Source organism: Phocoena phocoena, chromosome 12, assembly GCF_963924675.1.
Source record: "Phocoena phocoena chromosome 12, mPhoPho1.1, whole genome shotgun sequence".
NCBI classification, from domain to species: Eukaryota; Metazoa; Chordata; class Mammalia; order Artiodactyla; family Phocoenidae; genus Phocoena; species Phocoena phocoena.
The window spans coordinates 49,958,590-49,980,538 of NC_089230.1; the positions used below are offsets into that span (position 1 = coordinate 49,958,590).

A 21,949-nucleotide genomic window follows, 5' to 3' on the forward strand; every position below is an offset into this window, starting at 1 on the left:
TTTCCCAAATGATGTATTGAAAATACTTTTTTTTCTTGACACAGCATAGCTTAGTTATCTGTGACATTTGAGGATAGAGGAAAAGGATGAGGTAAGGATATCACCAATAAATAAAACCTAGAGTTAGTCTCCAAATATTTGTTTAATTTCCCCCTACCTTCCTAGGGATGTATAGAATACAATGAAATATTGAGAGGAAGTATACATATATACATTTTTGACAGCACCCTACAGTATCAGTAGCAAATCTCTTATGTTTTTTAGTGCATGGTAAGTTCAGTATATAATTGATGATATGGCAAGTCAAGCTGATCTGCTTAAAGTAATTTTTTTTTAGGGAACTAAAACTAGCAAATGATTTAAGCATTACTTGAAGAAAAAACCAAAGGTGGTTCTTGAAGATTTTTACAGAAAATATTAGAAACTGCTTTAGAATACTTTATAAATTTGGAAAGCCAAAAGCAGAATGAAGAAAATTATTAACTATTGTTTCACAGTGTTTTTGTGTCTCTATTGCAAGTAACACTGTCAATTTGAGCAAATACTGAGGTTTGCACTAAACATTACAGTGATGAAATCTGTAACTCTTTGAAAATCCCTTCTAAATCCTCAGAAAACTTTCTTCTCTCAAGAATATGTATTGAGTGATAGAAATAAGGAGGAAAAATTACATAGAATGGCACTGTACAATTTGTTGTTTGCTTGTTTTGAAGGTTGTATTTGTATGTGGTTGTTTTAAATCATATTTACATTTTTTGGATTCGCACTGTAGCATTTTCTTATTGGGTCCCCCCCACCAATCCCCCGTGAATTTTAGAAATTGAGTATTAGGTAATTTAAGAAGAGAAGAATCTTATACATCTTCCTACGCTTATCCTCTATGCACAGACAAGAAAGAAAATTTCCCGCAAAATTCTATATATTATTACAAATACCCAAATATTTTAAAGATAACTTTATACAGGATCTGGCACAATAAGGATGTAAACAAAATTATCACTACATTACTAAAATCTGATATATTTTGTTTAGGGTTGGTGAAGAGATTTTATCTTTCTTTAACCCAGGACAGTCTATCCTGTTTTATAACTTGTGCTCTGCTCTGACACTATATAATTTTTTTTAATAAAAGCAAAAAACAACAACAAAAAAAACACTGAAGGTTGGACTGCATTGGTATCTGGATCGGTTGAGTCCTTACCTGTTTGTCTGCTTTCTGATTGGCTGAAAACTGTTGCTAAGCTTGTTTTTTGTTCTTTAGGAAAGTCAAAAGTTGAATGTGACCTATTTGAACTGTATCCTGCTGCTTTTGACTCTGCTTTGCTCTTTCTCCGATCCACATACTTTTGTCTGCTATCTTTTGAAGTTTAGATTTTTTTTAACCCATCAATTTGTAAATTTAGAGTGCAGTATTTTAAGGTTTTAAGATTTTAATTGTACATTTGTAATGCACAAATTAGAGTACAGTGGTTTGTTCTTTTTTTAATCTGGTTGAATACTTGAAAGTTGAATTTTCTGACATTTAAAGCACGTTCTAATTGTAAAGAGCAAATACATTATTTAAAGACCTGCCTATTACAAACACAAAAGATTATTTGGATATCAATAATATCCTTATTGTTAATAACAATTCCAAAGTACATCACTGAAGAATTTATTAGGTCACCTTTTTGTGTTTTAGGATAAAAGCTATTATTGATCATATTGGCATGTATGTCACTGAAGGATGAGATTGACTTTATTCATGTTTTCTGGAGAAAGGCTAGAAGGATTGACGGTCCTTTCAGTTATAGACCAAATCCGGGACAGCCTAAATAAAAGTTCTACTGGAAGCCAAGTTTGGTTTGTAATTCAGTAAACCATAATTGAACTGTTGTGATTCCAAGAGCCTTTTCTCTAAGGCTCTATTTGGCCTTGATGGGAATGAGACTTTGAATTAGATTTCCCCGGCACTCTTAGAACCAGCAGAAATCCTGGGAACATTCTCTGAGCCTTAAAGCCTGACTCAAGCCTTGGATGAACAACATAGGGAGCTACAGACTAGCATGGATTCTCCAAACCTACTGGGAGTTCTAGTGTACAGATCAGGAGATGTGGCATGTATATAAAACAGTGATGTTCAAATGTGTTACTGATTTTTTTTGTCCACATAGTCTTTAGTGAAACAGTATTACCAGAATTCTGATTTATATACAATATCTAAAACTGGTGTTTTATTAATAAATGATCTCTTTAAAGTTCGAATAAGTAAAGTTAAATTATTTATCAAGCCAATTAGTGAGAACAATGAGCTTATGTTTTAAACAAACTTGAAATAAAGGGGTTATGGATTATAGTTACAGTATTTCTGTATTTTCTTGTATTCATAATATCAGAGAAATCTGGACTGACACAGCAAAGTACCTACATGCTGTAGCAGCCCACTTACTACTATAGTTTTACTCAAGCAGATGCAGGCAGGCATGAATTTTTTAGAAGGCCAGAACACACAAACTATACCCTTCCTTGCCACTGACAAATTTACAAGAATGTTCAAACATATACTCACAGAGATGGTGGAAGAAGCTTTATTTACTCCAGTATCTAAATTATTATTTTGGTGGTTTCCAATGTATTTACTGTTTATAGATGTTTGTAGGTTACCTTGAAAAAGAAAGCTCAAATATAATATTTCATAATATCTCTAAAGTACTTGTAAGAAATACAATTCTGAAATCACTGGTAATGTACAAAGAAGCCTGGTGTAGGAGGAAGCCAGGTTCCGGTTAGCGTAAAGCATATTAATTCTTGATAAAATCAGGAATTGTATTAACAGAGTAGAACTTTAGAGCTGAAGTAAAGTATGAGAGATCATGAAGTTCATTTGCCCTTCATTTTAAATTTGAGGGGACTAAAACTAGAAGGGTTGTTAAGAGATTGCCATACCTTGTGGGGTTTTGTTTTTGTTTTTGTTTTCTTATTTGTTTGTTGTTTTGTTTTTTTTTCTCAGAGTTGGACATTAGTAGATGACTCCCTATTTAATGATCCCTGACAGAATCCCAATCTATTTGCCAATCTGTATGACTTATGTGAGGTTTGAGTCTAAATAAAATAGATGTCCAATCTCAAATTAAGATGTTTCTGCTTGTTCATAGGATTTAAGAAATTAAGTGCATATAATTGGCATTCAGTAAATATTTATAAATAATGAATGACTGAAGGGTTTACGTATTATTAAGATTTCTGTTAATTGGTAAAATAATAGCACTGACATCCATACATAAACCTATGCCGAAACATACTTTTAAAATTAGAGATATAACAAGTTAAAAAAGAGTACTACCTTCTCCAACTTGTAATATCTGAATAAAATCCTATTTTAGTGTTTCTCAATTGCCCAAAATTAGGAAAATCAGATTTTCTATTACTACAAATGAATGATCTTGAATTCTGTTCAAACTTAATATCATATAACAAAACAAAACAAAACAAAACATAATTTTTAAAGTTGCATTCTTTTTTTGAGTATTCTTAGCTAAATAGAGAGATAGTAGTGGTAAGTGAAAATAAATATATTTGTTGAATTACAGTGCCCTGAATGTACCCACAATCTTTGGGCAGAGGGGAAAATGACCCACAGAGGTGCAGTGAGGATTTTGGAGGGCAGAAGAACAGATGAGAAAATCCAGTGAATGGCATTTAATTTCTAAAATGCTTAGTAATATGCAAGTAGTTTGTAGATGTGGCCTTGTACTTTGTGATGAGGTTAAGGATCTACAACTTAATACCCTCTTGAAAAACAAGAGATCTCAGAAGGAGGCAAAGAAAGAAGGTGGTTTAAAGGATTAAAGGACCTACAACTAAAGATTATCACAAAGGAACTGAGTGGGGGGTTCTTTGAGCTGTTAGAAAAGCACATATTGTTGAACTCTATTCACAGCTTGGTAGTACTAATCATCGTGAGGGGGCATGGATAGGGAGGTCAGGATAGCTGTTATAAACAAAAAATAACTTGATTAAAAGATTTTAGAATATTGTCATTAGGATTTTGTTTATTTGAATTAAAATTATCTCTAGTTTGAATAAAACATTCAAAATTCAGACGTGATTAAGCAGATGACTTACTAATATGCATTTAGCCTAAACATTTTAACTGTGGGTAAATTCAGTTTTATAAAGGAAGTAAACACGTGAGAATTCAGTTCCATGAAGTCTGTGGGCTCAGGATAAGTTGAAGATATTAGGTTTGATTTTAATCTATTTTGAGAATATAATTTTTTATATTATGCCAGACCAATATATTCCTTGGACGTAAGATTATAGGTTACATATTAAAACCAGTTATTGCCTTGTGCCCACAAACAGAAGCATTTTGAGAATTTAAAAAGCATTTTCACATATGTTTTTAGGTACAGATGAAATCCAGCTCCTCAAAAACTATTTTTTTTAACATCTTTATTGGAGTATATCTGCTTTACACTGTTGTGTTAGTTTCTGCTGTGTAACAAAGTGAATCAGCTATATGTATGCATATATCCCCATATCCCCTCCCTCTTGAGCCTCTCTCCCATCCTCCCTCTCCCACCCCTCTAGGTGGTCACAAAGCACTGAGCTGATCTTCCTGTGCTATGCGGCTGCTTCCCACTAGCTATCTATTTTACATTTGGTAGTGTATATACGTCAATGCTACTCTCTCACTTTGTCCCACCCCCCACCCCCGTGTCCTCAAGTCCATTCTCTACGTCTGCATATTTATTCCTGTCCTGCCACTAGGTTCATCAGAACCATTTTATTTTAACATATTTATTTTCTTTTTTTTTTTAGATTCCATATATATGTGTTAGCATATGGTATTTGTTTTTCTCTTTCTGACTTACTTCACTCTGTATGACAGACTCTAAGTCCATCCACCTCACTACAAATAACTCAATTTCATTTCCTTTTATGGTTGAGTAATGTTCCATTCTATATATGTGCTGCATCTTCTTTATCCATTCATCCGATGATGGACATTTATGTTGGTTCCATGTCCTGGGTATTGTAAATAGAGCTGCAGTGAACATTGTGGTACATGACTCTTTTTGAATTATGGTTTTCTCAGTGTATATGCCCAGCAGTGGGATTGCTGGGTCATATGGTAGTTCTATTTTTAGTTTCTTAAGGAATCTCCATACTGTTCTCCATAGTGGCTGTGTCAATTTACATTCCCACCGACAGTGTAAGAGGGTTCCCTTTTCTCCACATCCTCTCCAGCATTTATTGTTTGTAGATTTTTTGATGATGCCCATTCTGACCGGTGTGAGGTGATACCTCATTGTGGTTTTGATTTGCATTTCTCTAATGATTAGTGATGTTGAGCATCCTTTCATGTGTTTGTTGGCAATCTGTATATCTTCTTTGGAGAAATGTCTATTTAGGTCTTCTGCCCATTTTTGGATTGGGTTTTCTGGATATTGATATGCATGAGCTGCTTGTATATTTTGGAGATTAATCCTTTGTCAGTTGCTTCATTTGCAAATACTTTCTCCCATTCTGAGGGTTGTCTTTTGGTCTTGTTTATGGTTTCCTTTGCTGTGCAAAGGCTTTTAAGTTTCATTAGGTCCCATTTGTTTATTTTTGTTTTTATTTCCATTTCTCTAGGAGGTGGGTCAAAAAGGATCTTGCTGTGATTTATGTCATAGAGTGTTCTGCCTATGTTCAAAAACTATTTTAAATACAATACAGTATATATGCACGGCCTGAGAAATATTTTCTACTTGAACATGTCATACATTAAGTATCTTCCATTACCTTTTTGTTTTTTTTTTTTTTGAGTTGGTATTTCTTTTTTGTCCTTCTTTAAAACCTTCAGTAACTCCTAAGAACATATGGGATAAAGACCTAACTCTCAGTTTCCCACTACACTCACCTTTTTCTTGAACCTCATCCTATTCCAGATTAAATCCATTCCTTCTTATTTACTTCAACAATAATGCTGAAAAGTAATTAGCTTCTAAAAGTCGTAATGAATGAATTTTCCCACCTAACTTTGATATCTCAACACTTTCTTTACGGTCACTTCACTTTAGAGAAGCCTCAGGGTGTTTAAAGCCAGACTTGGTTACAAAATGTTCATGAATTTGTCAAACTATGGTATGTATACAGGCAGTGTCTGACTTGTAAGTACCTGCCTGACTTAACAAGTGAGCCATATGTGCCATTGCCCAAACCTATATAGCCACTATCTTGGTAGTGCAGGAAAACAGGAACAGAAAAAATCAAAGGAGCTTGGGAATATCTGGGGTTCCAAAGGGGAAGATGGGAAGAGACTATGAAAAACAGAATTTGCTTGGTAGAGCTGGAAAGGACAAGCTGATTCCCAAGCAGAGCCTGCCTGTCTGCCTAAATAGTGACCCCAAAGCCTCCAAGAGTGTTTGTCTAGATGGCCCATATCTTTTATTATATGAATATTGAACTTGAAATTCATTATTAAGTTTTCAGTTGAGTTAAGCTTTTTTTTTTAATGGAAACATCTCTGTGGAGTTCACTCATTCAATACACTCTTATTGAGGGTCTACTGTGTGCTGGGCACTAAGATATCAGAAATACAGCAGTGAACAAAAAAGACAAACATTCTGATTTTATGGAGCTTACATTCTATTGAGACAGACTAAATAAATAAATAAATTAGTATGAGATGTCAGTCCCTCATATAATAAGTATGAGTTAGTATAAGAAGCCTGTTTTCTTCCTAATACCTACCAGTTATTCTAAGAAGAATAGGGGTAATGTGAGGAGCAGGTAGGAAGTTGGGTAAACTCTATTGAGGGAGCTTTGGGTAGCATGAAGTTACCAAAGGTCTGGGGAGACACTGAGAGGAATGACAGGCGTAGAGAAATAGAGGAGAGAAGCTCTCAAAGACCAAGACCACTCATTCCATGATTTCTTTTTTCTTTTCTGTTTTTTAAAACCAGATCTCACCCTGAGTATGAGCAAGGGAGATACATTTTTCTTTCTTGCTGCCCTCTTTTCTTGCCATCAGAATCAAGAACTTAAGCTAACATACCATTATTGACATTTTAAAAATATTCATTAAAGGAAGCAGCCCAGCTTCTACTGCTTTGGATTCAGACAGACCTAGGTTCTAATCTCAGTCTGCATTTGACTACTTTTACAACCTTGGACAAGTTACCAATATTTTATGAGTTTCTGTTTTACAAATTTGTAAAATAGAAATCATTGTATCTGCCATATAAGTGTAAAGTTCTTAGTGTCTGATATATTGGTCTTATCATTAGCCTGGAAAACCTGACCATGATTTAACATGCTTATTCTTTGAGGGAAAGTGCTTTTCTAATTTAAAACCACTGACACTATTTGGAATACTACTTGTTTACAAATATGAGTGATGGTCTGTTTCTAAAACCCTATGTAGAAGTTTAAAACTGTGCATTTCTAAAAGAAGAAACCCTAAAGGAGAGAAAGATAGCAAAGATTTGTCAACATTCTTGCTCCTTTATAAGTAATATAATTCTAAAAATTAAATTGAAGAAGTGAAAAAGTAGAGGACAAATAAGAGAATATAAAATTAATGTTCAGTACTAGGAGGATCTCAACATACCCAAAACATGATGTTGAAAGGAAAAAAGTGCTTAGCAGGCAAGCTATATATTAAAAAAAAAACAGGAAGATATCAGCTAGAGGAGAAAAATCTTGACAAAATTAGTAAGCAGAAGTAATCTTAAAAACCAGCATTCATTCCAAGTAAAAATGTTTTAAATGACAATACGGCATTTTTTTCAAGAATGCTTAAACCACATAAATCTAACAAATCCCACTCCCCCTCTTAAAGGAGTTCTTTGGTTTAATGGCTAAAATCATGGCTATGTGTATCTAACCAGTTATTAAATATAATTTCTAAAGAATAGATCTACAAATCTATAGTACTTTAATTCCTTTCGTTAATGAGAAAATTCAAGATTTAATATGTGGTCCATGAAAGTGTGATTATACGTTTTGGCCTGATTAGTATTCTTTCTATTAAAATATACATATTCTTTTTCATTAGGTGACTATATTTTTTAAAGTCAAATGGATTTAGGGAAGCCATTTAGTCAGGAGAGCATATAAGTTGAGATTTATCTCCTAAATTTCAAAAACAAAAGTATGAGGCATCATTTCCTTTCTCAAGAAACTTATTATCATGTTGGAGAGACAAATCCACCTTCATCCCTACACTTTGTTTCATTTCCATTGTTCTTCATATCACCCTCTTGCCTTGACAGAATTGCCTCAGCAGCCTTCCTAGCTCATCTTCCTGCCTCTAGTTTTGCCTAAACCTTAGCTGAAATGCAAATTTGATGTCATTCTACTCTTTAAAACTTTTAGTAACTCCACACTACTCTTAAGAATGAAATTTATTGTCCTTAATGAATCTTAAACAAGGTCCCTTCTTACTGTTTATGTTTTACCTAAACTTCATCCATTACTCTCCATACCCTGTGCTCTAGACCCCAGTGAACTTCCTTTATTCAGTTTTCCTAACGGACTACCACTCTCAGTCTTTCCCCTGCCTGTGGACTTTTGCACATGCTGGTTTCTTTGCCTTAGCACTCTGTCTTTACTCTCCCAAACACTCCCCCGATTTTCTTGCCAAGGCCTCTCTACTAATCCTCTAAGCCCCTAGCTCAGATATCTCTTCCTTCTGGAAGCCCATCTTGAACCACCAGGCCACGTCTGGACTCTCAATGCCACATAGCTCTCTGCTCAGATCAAGTCATTTGACATCACTCTTTTACATGGGTGTAACATCTCTTTCTTGAGAAAATTAGAGTTGAGACCATTCCTGCTAATGACAAATGCAAAAACCTCACTTTGATACAGTTTGAGTAGGTTTACCAAAACATTTTTATTTTTATATTTATTTATTTGGCTGTGCCTCATTGCTTGTGGGAGCTTAGTTCCCCGACCAGATATTGAACCCACACCCTTGGCAGTGAAAGCTCGGAGTCCTGACCACTGGACCACCAGGGAATTCCCAAAACATTTTTAGAGGAAAGGAAATATTTCAGATTTACTTCTTGGATTAGATGTCAGGATTCTTCATCGAAGAAAAAAGTGTTGAAAGGAAATGTTTAAATAGCAGATTTTGTAAATAGCTGCTGGTCTATAATGATAGCCTGTGGTAAATATCAAAAATGTAGTCCTTTGCAATTACTAATCGGTGCTCAGGAGGTTTACTACATGCTCAGCACTGGGGATTCATTAGGAGAAGCACCTTCAGGACATCTGGCCTACTCACGTAGTGAAATCTTTGGAAAATATAAACTTTTTATTAAATGATTTGGAACAAAGCATTTCCAGAAGTGAGATCTACACAATGATATTTGCAGGTCAATACAGTTGTTGGAATTCTTGGTTAATAGATTTATTTGGAGGCAGCTTTTTTATGTTAGAGAAGAGAGTGACTAATTCACAGTTACTGCTCTATCAAAAAGAGCAAAAATCAGTACTCTTTGAAGACCTTAAGTCAGTCTTTATAGAAACCATAAAGGAACCTTGACATTTAATGGCTTGAAAGGGTCTCAGTAAGGACTGAATTAGAATATATTAAAATTATTTTTCTTTTTATGTAAGGCAGCATCAAAATAAACTGAAACTTTCAAAGAAGGAGGAGGGAGGGAGGGAGAGAGAGAAAAGAAAAAGAAAAGAAAAAGAAAGGAAGGAAGCAAGGAAGAGAAAGAGAAAGATCCTAATTGGAGCTTCCTATTCAATTTCAACATGTTTCTTCAATAAATATTTATCAAGCACAAAGTATTAAACATGAACATATATATACATACACACATATACACACATATATGTATATATACACATGCGTATACACAGTTTGCAGTTCTAATTTGCATTTAAACCATTTTTGCATTAGCTAAATGCATGCTTTTTCTTGCCTCATTAGAAAATAGAAAGGTAAACATTCTCCATTTTGTAAATGATATTTTAATGTTACAGACAAGGTTATGCCCCGCTAGACAGCTAACCCCCACTATTTTATTCCTTCCAGAAAATAAAATCACAGCTCAACTCTTCTAGAGCCAGTCATTTTTCACATACTTCCCTCATTAAGTAGCTCTATAGCTCACAACCCCTACATCAAGTCCATTTATGTTTCCACGTTATTCATCTACAACCAGTTTATATCTTGGAGGGTATGTCATATTGCTGCAAATTGGATGGTTTACTGGGTTTATTTTTGCCTGTGTGTTTGTGGCTGAGTGGGCATCAGATTAGACTGTTTGTTTTTGTGGCTGTGCTCAGAGGAAGAGAGCTTGGACGTCTCTGTAACCTTTTCTTCTATGTCAATAGTAACCTCAAATTGCTTTTCTTGACCAGTAAAAATATTTTGGGTGCTTTAGCAATTTACAAAAGCAGTGTATGAGAACATATAACATCATTTTATTTATCTGGAGAAGATAAATAAAAAGTAACCATTTTTAACCTGCTACTTTTAAAATGTGACACTTTAAGAGCTCAAAGAGTAACTCAGTTTTCTCTGAGACATTGTAACCTCACTCCTAAGACTGAAACTTATTTTCATTTATGAGCCCTGGTTCTGTGTCTGTCAGTATTATTGACTTAAACTCTGCTTGTTTCCTTCTATCAGAATGTTCCAACTTTTTTTTTTTTTTAACCTGAGCATGTAAGCCTTTGAAAATACGGGGCAAACATGCAAAAAAAGAGACCTAATTTAGGAGTTAATTTTTTAAAAAGAAGTTAATGGAGCCCTGTAAAGAAATAGTGTTGACACAGGACTTGAGAGATTTGTGTTCCAGATCCAACAATGTCAGTTATTTGTGTTCTTTTATGACCTGTTTTCTCACGTTCCTCATCAGGTTTCAGAGATTCTTTCTTTAGAACCTAGGGCGCTTATAAGGAAACAAATTTTAAAGCTTTCGAATATACTTGTGAAGAAAAAAAATTTAGAGATCTGCTACCAAGGCTTATCTGTGTAGGAGAGTGATATTTATAGTTTCTACATAGCTTACCCAAAATAATTTTACATTGAATATGGGTCATGGTCCCCTACTTGTTTCTTCATTCTGCGGCCCAGTCAGCGCTGTTTGGGCATTATTGGAAAGAAAGGGAAATTTCAAAAGTTCATAAAATGTGAAGCGAATTTGATTCCTCCTGGTGGTGTCGGGGTCAGCCTAGAGGTGGGTTGCTGTTTGGCTCTAGGTAAATGGACCCGAGCGGGTGGAGGGAGGGCAAGCTTTCGGCTGCTGATGCTGGGACAGGGACACTTTTGCCTTTCAACTGAAACCCGACGGCTCGCGCTGCATCTTCCAGCCGCAGTGCACGCACACCTCCCGGCGGACCGAGCCCATTCCGACCCGAGGATTAGCTCCTCGCGGGAGTTCATTCCCTAGAGGTTGTTTCTCGGCCGGCCGCGTAGCCCGCCCCCCGCGAGGGCCCGCTCCTCAGCGTCAAGGGGGCGGGGTGCCGCGGCGCTGCGAGCCTCCATTGGCGCGCGCGGCCGCCGACTCGGCGGAGTAACGGAGGGGGCGGGGCCGCGTGTCTTGTTTGTTTGCGCCGCCCCGCCCCGCCCCGCACTGCCTCAGCCGTCAGCACGGACTGAGGCGCTCAGCCTCTGAGCGGAGAGGCCGACAGGCAGCCCGGCCAGCTTTCGCCTCCTCCGCGCCGCCGCGGCTCCCTTGCGCGTCCGCAGCTGTCCTCACGCCGACATGCGCCTGGCCACAGCCGCGAACGAGGCGTATACGGCCTCGCTGGCCGTCTCGGAGCTGCTGGGCTGCAAGCAGTGTGGCGGGAGCCGCGGCCAGGACGAGGTACCAGGGCAAGGGACCGGGCAAGTGGGCGGGCGGGCACCCGGCCAACTGCTTGGGCTGCACGGAGGTCGCGTCGCTTCCCCGCCCTCGCACCCTAACAGCTTCGGAGAACGCTCCCCGGGGAGGGCGCCCCTGGAGCTACCGCCCGGACGGCCGCCCTGCCCGGCCGGGCGTCGCAGGCTGGCCCGCGCCCCTCAGGTGAAGCGGCGGCCAGTTGGCGGGGTGGGGGGGGGGTTGCCACTGAGAGTCGTCCCCGGGCAGAAAATGTTGCGGCTGGGAGGGACAGCTGCCTCGGTCATTTAAATGGAAGTCTCCGAAACGTAAATAACGTTGTCTTCTGTACAAGTCTCCACAAGCCAGAAGAAACCTAACAAACTCTAGTCTCACGGTAGAACAGCCTGTGGATTTTTTTCCTCAGCGTCTTGTCAAAACACATTATTCAGGAACCCTCACTCTCTTCGCCTCCTACTTTAAAAAAGAAAGAAAAAGAAACATATTTCGGTCAGTTAAAAATGATGTTGCCTAGAATAAGTATGTACTGCCAGCTCTATGACGTTATGCACAGCGTTTACTCTTGTATTAAACTATCCCTTTTTGTGTCTGAATTGGCCTTCAGAAAGAGCTATTTAATTGTAACATTTTGTATTTTTCCTAAGTGGCTGCAAATAGGGCACCATTTGAGAGTTACTAATACACCTTTAACTCAAATTTGAAACTTTAAAAGGCTTTAATTCAAAAGGTGGCAAGGGAGAAAGTAGAGAAATAGTAATTAAAATTTAAATCAGAATGTTTTAAGTATTGACTTAAAGAAATGTAAATACGAGGTAATTTCTCCACTGCCCACTAAAATGACTCAGTGTTAGTATTTATATGTATATATATGTTTTTTGTAAATGGAGTCTACACCATGATATACTACATATATTCATATAAACTTAAATGAAGACACTTTCTCCTGAAGGTTGTAGAACACCAAATGCTTTTTCTAGATTTTAGCATTCATGGATACATAATGTGCTCCTTGTTTCTAGATAATACAACCTAAAAAAAGTCTCATAACTGTTGCTTTGAAACTTTATCATAGAAAAGAGTGTGAAAGTGTTGAAATAGAATTTACAGTTTCTGTTTGCAGGCCGTAACAGATCTGTTCTCATTTTGAGCCTCAATCATTGTGCTTGAATCTGTTATTTCTGTTGGTATTTGTGTGCAGAATCCTGGTTTTTGCCCAGATCTAGAATCTCTAAACATAGCCATGTCAACTGGAAGATATAGATACATTTTATCAATAGCTTGCACATTGATTACAGAGCCTATGGGATTGTGTTCGGGACACCAGGAACCTTTGTATAGTTGTATTTCATTTTTAAAACCTCCAACATGTGGGAAGATAAATTAGGAAGTAGTGCTTTATAGGAAAACTATTCACTTTACAAAAGAATTAATAACACGACTCTTTCAAATAGCAAGCTTCCACAGTGCCTTTAAATTAAACTCTTTCCAGGAATGGAACTCCTGACTAAAGTATAGGGCACACATATGGCCTAAGTCAGCCTTATAAAGCCAGTACTTTGAAGTCAGTGAGTTTTAATTTTTCTAGAATGTATTTCATAGAAGACCAGACACTGGAAAAAGAGGTACCTGAACTTTGAGTATTTCTAAATTCCCTATAAAAGAGTTAATGACAATTTTAGAAGAAGCACTAGTACATGTCGTTATAATAGGAAGATTTCTTTATAATGCTTCTAGACTTCTTCATTTCTATTTAAAAATTTGAAATGTCAGAAGGCTAGCTAGCACCCAGCTATAGGCAGTGATTCTCATAAATAAGGAAGAGTGGGATGGGAACTTTTACTTTTTACACAGCATATTTTTGCCTTGTTGAAATGTGTTTCAAACAGAACTGCTTTTGTAATTTTTTAAAATATCAAAATTAATATTATTGTGATTATCAGTATTAAGACATCTAGACAGTTTAATAATGTACCAAGTGCAGTGAGAAAAAATAAAATGATTCAAGTGATCTAATCATTTTTACTTTTCAACTAGTTTTGCATGTAGATAGACACTGTAAGCCAACAAATGCTCTCATTTTGCACTTGTGGCAAACTGTTCATTTTTTTGCTTAAAGATATTCATATGGATTCATAAATGTATCTGACAAATTTGAAAAATCTGATTAGAACAGTAAATTCATAAACACAGATTCATACAGTGATACATTACATACATTAGTCATTCTGTGGTACTGTCAACATTTGCTGAGAATTTTCATACTGTGAAAATTAGTGTGTTAGTATACACTGAAGAGGAAACAGATATCGCGTCAGGGATTTGCAGCAATGTTGTGATGGCAGAGGCTGTTGCTATGTCTTCAAAGATGCTGATTAGGAGGACTGTTGAGAGAAGACTGTTAGTTCCCATGTTAGATTTCCCAGCCACACCTTCACCAAGAGCCTGTGAGGTTTGTGCTGTGGTTAGCATTTACATCTGCTTCACAACAAGGCCATTTGCCGTTGGCAAGTTCTGCCTCCTTGAATTTAGATTGGCCAAAATTTGTTCAAAGTCTGTAATTCAGTTTCTTACAGTTACATATGAAGGCACAATTGAAGGAACCTTTAGGACGTTATGAAGTGCACTTAGTTTGGCTTATGATCACACCATTGAAGACCTGCAGTGCCTTATTTTTTTTTTGTAATCAATATCTGCTAGAAAATAGGGTAGCAACTAATTTGTCATGTGACTAGGAAGTGTTTCAAAAGTAAGTTTTCCAGAAAGTTGAAACTTTTACCCCTTCAGAAATCAAGAATACTATTGTATAATAATAATGGTATCTAAAAAGACCTTTAAGTATCAAAAGCTCTTTTTAAAAAAATTTGTTCATTTTTGGCTGCATTGGGTCTTCGTTGCTGTGTGCGGGCTTTCTCTGGTTGCAGAGAGTGGTGGCTACTCTTGGTTGCAGTGCGTGGGCTTCTCATGGTGGCTTCTCATTGCAGAGCATGGGCTCTAGGCACGCGGGCTTCAGTAGTTGTGGCACGCGGGCTCAGTAGTTATGGCTTGCAGGCTCTAGAGCGCAGGCTGAGTACTTGTGGCGCATGGGCTTAGTTGCTCTGCGGCATGTGGGATTGTCCCAGACCGGATTCGAACCCGTGTCCCCTGCATTGGGAGGCAGATTCTTAACCACTGTGCCACTGGGGAAGTCCCTCAAAAGCTCTTAATGAGGAGCTTTTGAGAGTAATTAATTAAAGACACCAACTCTAGAACCAGACTTCCTGGCTGTTTTCAAGATAATTGTCACCTGTTTCCTTTTCCCATAAGTTAGAGCTCAATTTGTGTGCTGTGGAAGGCTAGATGGAATCAATGACCTGCTTCCTGACAGTATCTGGATTAGGATAAATTGGGATGTAGATTCAGAGTTCATAAAATTCTGTTTTACCTAGAACTAGCCATAAGTAAAATAATGAAATTGGAGTCTTAAATATCAGAGATTCCTTTCCATTCTTTTCCTTTCTTCAGTTCTTCTATTCTGTCCCCTGCTTTGTTAGACTGGTACTTCACCAAGGAATGAATGTGATCTTAACAGTAAGAGGTTCTTAGCATAATAGGTTTATAGTCCATTCCTGAGAATGTTTGCTTTTTCTTAACATCCTGTTTTAAAACACATAATTTTTCATAAAATACATAAAAGAATCTATTTCTAAAGGAACTGGGAAAGAAAGATTTGACCTTTGAAGGCAAGGAAGAGGGGAGACAGTGATACCAGTATGGCCACCTAATTTGGCTACAGGGATAGACTTTCAAAGACTTGAGAATTAGAAAGGACCATTGGGAAAGACCTTTGGCATGCCTATAGGAAAATATTCCATTTCTGAAACATTAATAGTCACTTTCTTGGAACTGTAAAGCTATTGTTTTGTAACAGTTTGATATATAAACTATCTATTTGGTATAGAAATAAAACCAAAACAATATACTTCAACCTCTTTGTTTTGAGGCCCATGTGCTAGGAATCTGGTCTTATTTTTTAAAAAATACACACACACACATACACAATCCACATGCTGCTAATGTATTTGTAGGATAAAGTCCTAGAAATGGAATTGGTAATTTTTTTCCCTTTCCTTACAAATAGTAACATAATATATACATATTATATACACTTTGTCTTTTCCCCCCCACATAATATATCTTGGAGATCTTTTAAAGCCAACTTGTATAGGACTGCTTCATTCTTTGTAAGGACTTCATGCTATTCTAGTCTATGATCATACTAAACTTTATTGAAACAGTACTCTATTGATGAGCACTTAGGTTGCTTTATATCTTGTACTACTAGAAACAATGTTGCAGTGATTATACTTTTACACATGACAGTTTAGAAATGTGAGTATAGGGTAATGTTTAGGATGGAATTATTGATTAGGGTATGTAACTTTTAAATATTGATCAGTATTTCAGATTGCCCTCCTAGAGGTTGTAGTAATTTATACTCCTTTTATGTTTCTTGATATTTTTTCCTCACACTTCAAAACACTCCCATCAGAAAGTATAAGCAATGAATGGCTATTTCTCCACTGCCTCTCCAACACAGCCTATCATCAAACTTTTTGATCTTAAGCAGTATTTTAGGTGCAAAATTGTATCTCAGTATACTTAAATGGCAGTTGTTTTATTATGAGGGTTGATCATTTTTTCAGCCATTTATATTTCATTTTCTTTGAACTGTCCATGTCCTTTGTTCATTTTTCTGTGAGGTTGTTGGGGGTTTTCTTAGTGATTTGTCTTTATGTATTAAAAAAATTTAGCCCTTTGCTATATGAGTTGCAAATATATGTCCAAGTTTTCTGTTTGCTTTTGACTTTATATGTTTATTTTTCCCATATGAAAGTCTTTATTTTAATGTCATCAAATTTATCAATCTTATATTTTATGATTTCCTGGTTTTGTGGCATTCTTAGACCTAAGTCCACAGGTATTTTCTTCTAATACTGTAATGTTTTTTATTTTTGTTTTTTACACTTATATCTGACTTATTGTGGAGTTAAGAATGATTTAAGCCTCCAATTTCACTTTTTTCTGAGTGGCTCTCCAGTTGTACCAAAATCATTTGTTGAATAATCCATTTCTCCTCCTTTGAAATGCCACCTTTTGTACACTAAAGTCATAAGCATAGTGTCTCTTAGGTAGAAAATGAATAATAAACCCCTGAAATGGGGTGTTTGCTAAAATGCATTTTGTTTAAATAAGATAGTAAAGAACTGAGAAGGGGTATTGATTTTTAGCCTTAAAGTCTTGCCCCATATATTTTGTTAGAAATGTATGTAATTAAATCAGAAAGGCCAATAGAGTCATCATTTTATATAAATGGCTGCATTTGTGCCAAGATGATGTATTGAATAGCAGGAATGTGTGTTTTTTCCTTGCATTTATTGTAGGATATTAAAATTGAGACACATACATGGCCAGGCCAGTGAATTAAGTGCCTCCTCTAATGAGGGGCATGGTTATTAGACATTACAGTCTTCAGTATAAGTGTGGAATTATCAGAGTAAGAAATCACTGACCTCCAATACAAGATTATTTGAAACATATATAAAATTTTAGATTTAGTTGGCAAATCCAGCCTACTTTGAATCTGAATCTTGAGTTCTCCTAATTAAGATTCTCTTCAATTTTGTCCTGCCTGCTTAATTTTTAAAAATCCATTCTGCTCAAAAGGTTTTCATTCACTTGGACCAGATTTCTTGAATTGTTGCCACATGTTCTTCTCTGACTGCCCCCTCCCCCCTTTTTTTCCTTTAAAAGGAAAGCATCTGGTTTATATCATGAAGGACTTTTGGAAGCAGTAGAGAGAGGGTAGAAATAATATTTGTATGTAATTATATAAGCAAGGGTTAATGTTTAGTTGTTAAAGAAGGAGGGGGTTTTTTGTTTAGAGACTAGAGTGATAGGACATGAGCCTCAAAAAGAAAAAAAAAGTCTGAATTACATTTTGGTTTTATTTCTATTAGCACACTGTATTGAGGGAAAAGATGGAAGCCTAACAGTAGACTGTCAGTTTTTGTTAACCACACTACACTGTCACATAAAGTATAGAATTCTAGGTTCACTATGTCAAAAGGCAGAAAACCATTTATTTTTTAATTCGTTGAGCTCCTCTAAAATATAATATAAGCAAAGTTGATGAGATTCTATAAATTAAAAATTTAAGGAAAACTCACAAAATTAATTTCTCTAAAATTGTTTTACTCAAGCACAGAGAAACCATGCCTTGCACTACTTTCTCTTTTGTGGATTTAAATAGCTTTTTTATTTTTCATAGTATTTCTGTTCTTGTGAAGTGTTATTATAGATGTAGTAATAATTATACTTCTTTCAGTTTAAGACATCTAGGTAGAGGTTATGGCTTTTTCATTTCCTGACAAGATGCACAGGGATTGATATTTTGGTTGGTTGGGTTTTGGATGTACAAACACATTGGTCTTATTTTGTATCACTGACAATCCACAGGGTTGGCTGCTATGTGCTGAACTTTCTGTTCTAGACTTTCTGCCAAGTACTTTATGCAAAACTCTGGTTTTAGTGAAACAGGTTTTATTGTTTTTAGTCAGAGTTGTATTATAAACTGTTGTCAGCTATGTGATGCAAACAGAGAATCTGGTATATATATATGGCCATGAAAATAAATCACCAGAACAAGCCAATCTCTGTTCAACTGGCTGTTTTTCTCTCCCATTCCTGTGGCCTCAGTTCATGTTGTTTACTGCTGGAGGCCTGAGATGGTGTAGTTTTCTTTTCTAGGAACTTGGAATTAGAATTCCTCGACCACTAGGACACGGACCAAGCAGATTCATCCCAGAAAAGGAGGTATGTTGTTTGTGAAAGTACATAGTGAACTGTATGCTTTTAAGGAAAAGCTTTCATGACCCACATCTTCGCATCTGAACAACTTGTTGGTCAACAATATGCTTTACACAAGTTAATCATCATGTTTTGGCAGTGAATATGTGGGATTAAAAAGCTGTTATAGTCATGTTGATTTCTAGTATTTCATGATGCTTTTCTAACACCCATATTTAGTCAAGCAAAGGCAAGATTTGTTTCTGACCAATGATATGCCACCTGCTTATATTTAGATGTTGTTTAGGTGTGCCCATAAGCCGAGTTACTTGGTCTTGGCCAACTCCACAGGCTGGTATCAATGCTAGATTGGATCTTTAATTCTAAATATGTAAATGCTCCTATACTTTGTTTTCACAGGGATTGTTTACTGTTAGTTAATTTTGGTTCTCTGTAAATTGAGGGAGAGTAGGTGTTGTTAAAAGGAAAGGCATTAGGGTCTGTTTGCAAGCTCTGCAAATTTTGATAATCTAAATCTGGATTCTGGATTTAGATCTGGATGTCTGGATTCTGGTCAAGTCTGCAAGCAGCCTATCTAGATGGCCTTTAATGTCCGGCCTTTGTTGTTTTTCCCCTACTACATGATATGTGACTCTTTATTCTGCTATCTTGCAACAAGTTGAGTTAAATTTGTAGAATTATAACCTCTCTTTAAGCCAAATTTAATCTGCTTCTAGGTGACACTTAGAGTACAGTGCATGCATATTCCTTTTTTTTTTCCTTCCCCTGCATGTTTTCTTTCTTTTACACCAATTTACAATTTCTGAAACCATGGTTTTCCTCTCTTTCATACAGATTCTCCAAGTGGGGAGTGAAGACGCACAGATGCATACTTTATTTGCAGATTCTTTTGCTGCTTTGGGTCGTTTGGATAATATTACCTTAGTGATGGTTTTTCACCCACAATATTTAGAAAGTTTCCTAAAAACTCAACACTATCTACTCCAAATGGATGGGCCATTACCCCTACATTATCGGCACTACATTGGAATAATGGTTTGTAAACATTCAGTGAAAAATTCTTTCTGCCTGCTTTATTAATCTTTTTAAGAGATGGTTAATGCTTCAAACACAGGAATAAATACTTATATTCTAACTTCTAATTGAATTCCTGTTAGGTAGTATCTATTTTTCCTCTTTCTAAATAAGTACGCTGTCAAATATAATAGAAAAAGAAATATGTATTTACACTCTGTTGAGAACCATTTTCTATTAAATACGAGAAAAAAGTAGAACACAAGATTATTTCACTGATAGTTCAGATTGACATAAGTGGTGGTACTCACGTTCAATTTATAAATAATATTCCATTGTTTTATGGTTGGCACCTTAATTGAAGTTTCTTCTTAATCTGAGGTTCTGACAGTAGGTATAAAATTTTTGTAAAGTTCAGATACTTTGATCAGATATTTTATTTGTTCTTGGGATATTTTTGAGGTGCTTTCTATAGTGTATGAATTTTTAAATGTTTATATGAAAACTTCATTTCTGTAGTATATGGAAAATTTGAAAACATACTAATCAAAAACTTAATTAGCTGTTTTGCATATTGTAAAGAAAAAGATTTGTAGTTGTTCAAGATTTTAATATGTGTAATTAGAATAATCTTTTTGTTTTCTCTTAAGGCTGCAGCAAGACATCAGTGCTCCTACTTAGTGAATCTCCATGTAAACGATTTCCTTCATGTTGGTGGAGACCCCAAGTGGCTTAATGGTTTAGAGAATGCTCCTCAAAAACTACAGAATTTAGGAGAACTTAACAAAGTGTTAGCCCATAGACCTTGGCTTATTACCAAAGAACATATTGAGGTAAGTAGAGAGTATATCTAGGGTGTCATTAAAAAAAAAAAAATTAGACTAATTTTTAGAGCAGTTTTAGGTTTACAGAAAAATGGCACAGGAAGTAGAGTTCCCATATTCTACCTCCGTCAACCATCTACCACCCCCCGCCCACACACACATAGTTTCTCTATTACTAACATCTAGTATTAGTATAGTACATTTGCTGTAACTGATGAATTAATAATGTCTAATTTACATTGGGGTTCACTCTTTGTGTTGTACAGTTCTATGGGTTTTGACAACTGCATAATGTTGTGTTATCCACCATATGGTATCATACAGAATAGTTTCACTTCTCTCAAAATCTCCTATGCTCCCTCTATTCATCTCTCTCCCCTTCCCCCTGAAACTGCTGCTCTTTTTTACAGTCTTTATGGTTTTACCTTTTCCAGACTGTCATATAGTTGGCATCACACAGTATATAGTCCTTTCAGACTAGCTTGTCAGTATGCATTTAAGGTTTCTCCATGGTTTTTCATGGCTTGGTAGCTCATTTTTTATTGCTGAAAAATACATGTATGGATGTACCTCAGTTTATCCATTCATCTATTGAAGGACATCTTGGTTACTTCCAGTTTTTGGCAATTATGAATAAAGCTTCTACAAACATTCACATGCAGGCTTTTTGGTGGACATAAGTTTTCAACTCAGTTGGGTAAATAACTAGGAGTGTGATTGCTGGATCGTATGATAAGCTTGTGTTTATTAGCTTTGTAAGAAACTGTCATCCAAAGTGGCTATACCAGTTTGTGTTCCCATGAGCAATGGATGAGCATTCCTGTTGCTCCACATCCTTGTCAGCATTTGTTGTTATCAGTGTTCTGGATTTTAGCCATTCTGATAGATGTAAAGTGGCATCTTGTTGTGTTATCTTTTTAAAATACCATTTTAAACTAGTTTTGTCTGGTTCTATTAATAAAGATAATAGAATAAAAGTAGATGGACATTCTCTAAAAGAATCTACCATGCAGTAGAAATTCTTAAAAATACAATATATTTTTGGTGTTGTCTTTCTCTTTTTTTAGAATATTTATTTATTTATTTATTGGCCATGCCTCAAGGCTTGTGGGATCTTAGTTTCCTGACCAGGGATGGAACCCATGCACCCTGCAGTAGAAGTGCAGAGACCTAACCACTGAACCTCCAGGGAATTCCCTAGAATATTTTAGATTCTTTTATGTAATTGAAGCATCTTTTTATCAAGGAGATACAAGATTTGAATATGATTAATGCAATGTCTGTTACATTGTCTAGTAATATAAAATTACATATTATAAAATAATGAAGCAGAATGGACACAGATTTGTAAGACTTTGAAGAACTGTAGACTTTACCTTGAGCATAATTTTTAAAATAAATATAATTTGATGATTTAAGAATATTCAGAGTCAAGTTGTTGAAACCACTTTT

The 21,949-nt window shown here is 36.1% G+C and overlaps 1 protein-coding gene across 2 annotated transcripts in view; it reads left to right on the top strand.

Annotated features, from left to right (window-relative positions):
• SESN1 (sestrin 1) overlaps positions 1-21,949 on the top strand; it is a 105,333-nt gene that overhangs the window by 71,862 nt on the left and 11,522 nt on the right. The window contains exons 1-4 of one of the 2 annotated variants that reach the window (XM_065888521.1): positions 11,564-11,801; positions 18,600-18,665; positions 19,494-19,694; positions 20,324-20,506. In XM_065888521.1, coding sequence (XP_065744593.1) covers positions 11,700-11,801; positions 18,600-18,665; positions 19,494-19,694; positions 20,324-20,506 — 552 coding nt within the window. In that variant the 5' untranslated portion in view covers positions 11,564-11,699. Of the gene's footprint in view, positions 1-11,563; positions 11,802-18,599; positions 18,666-19,493; positions 19,695-20,323; positions 20,507-21,949 lie in introns of those variants that run through there. The other variant, XM_065888520.1, reaches the window with a different exon arrangement.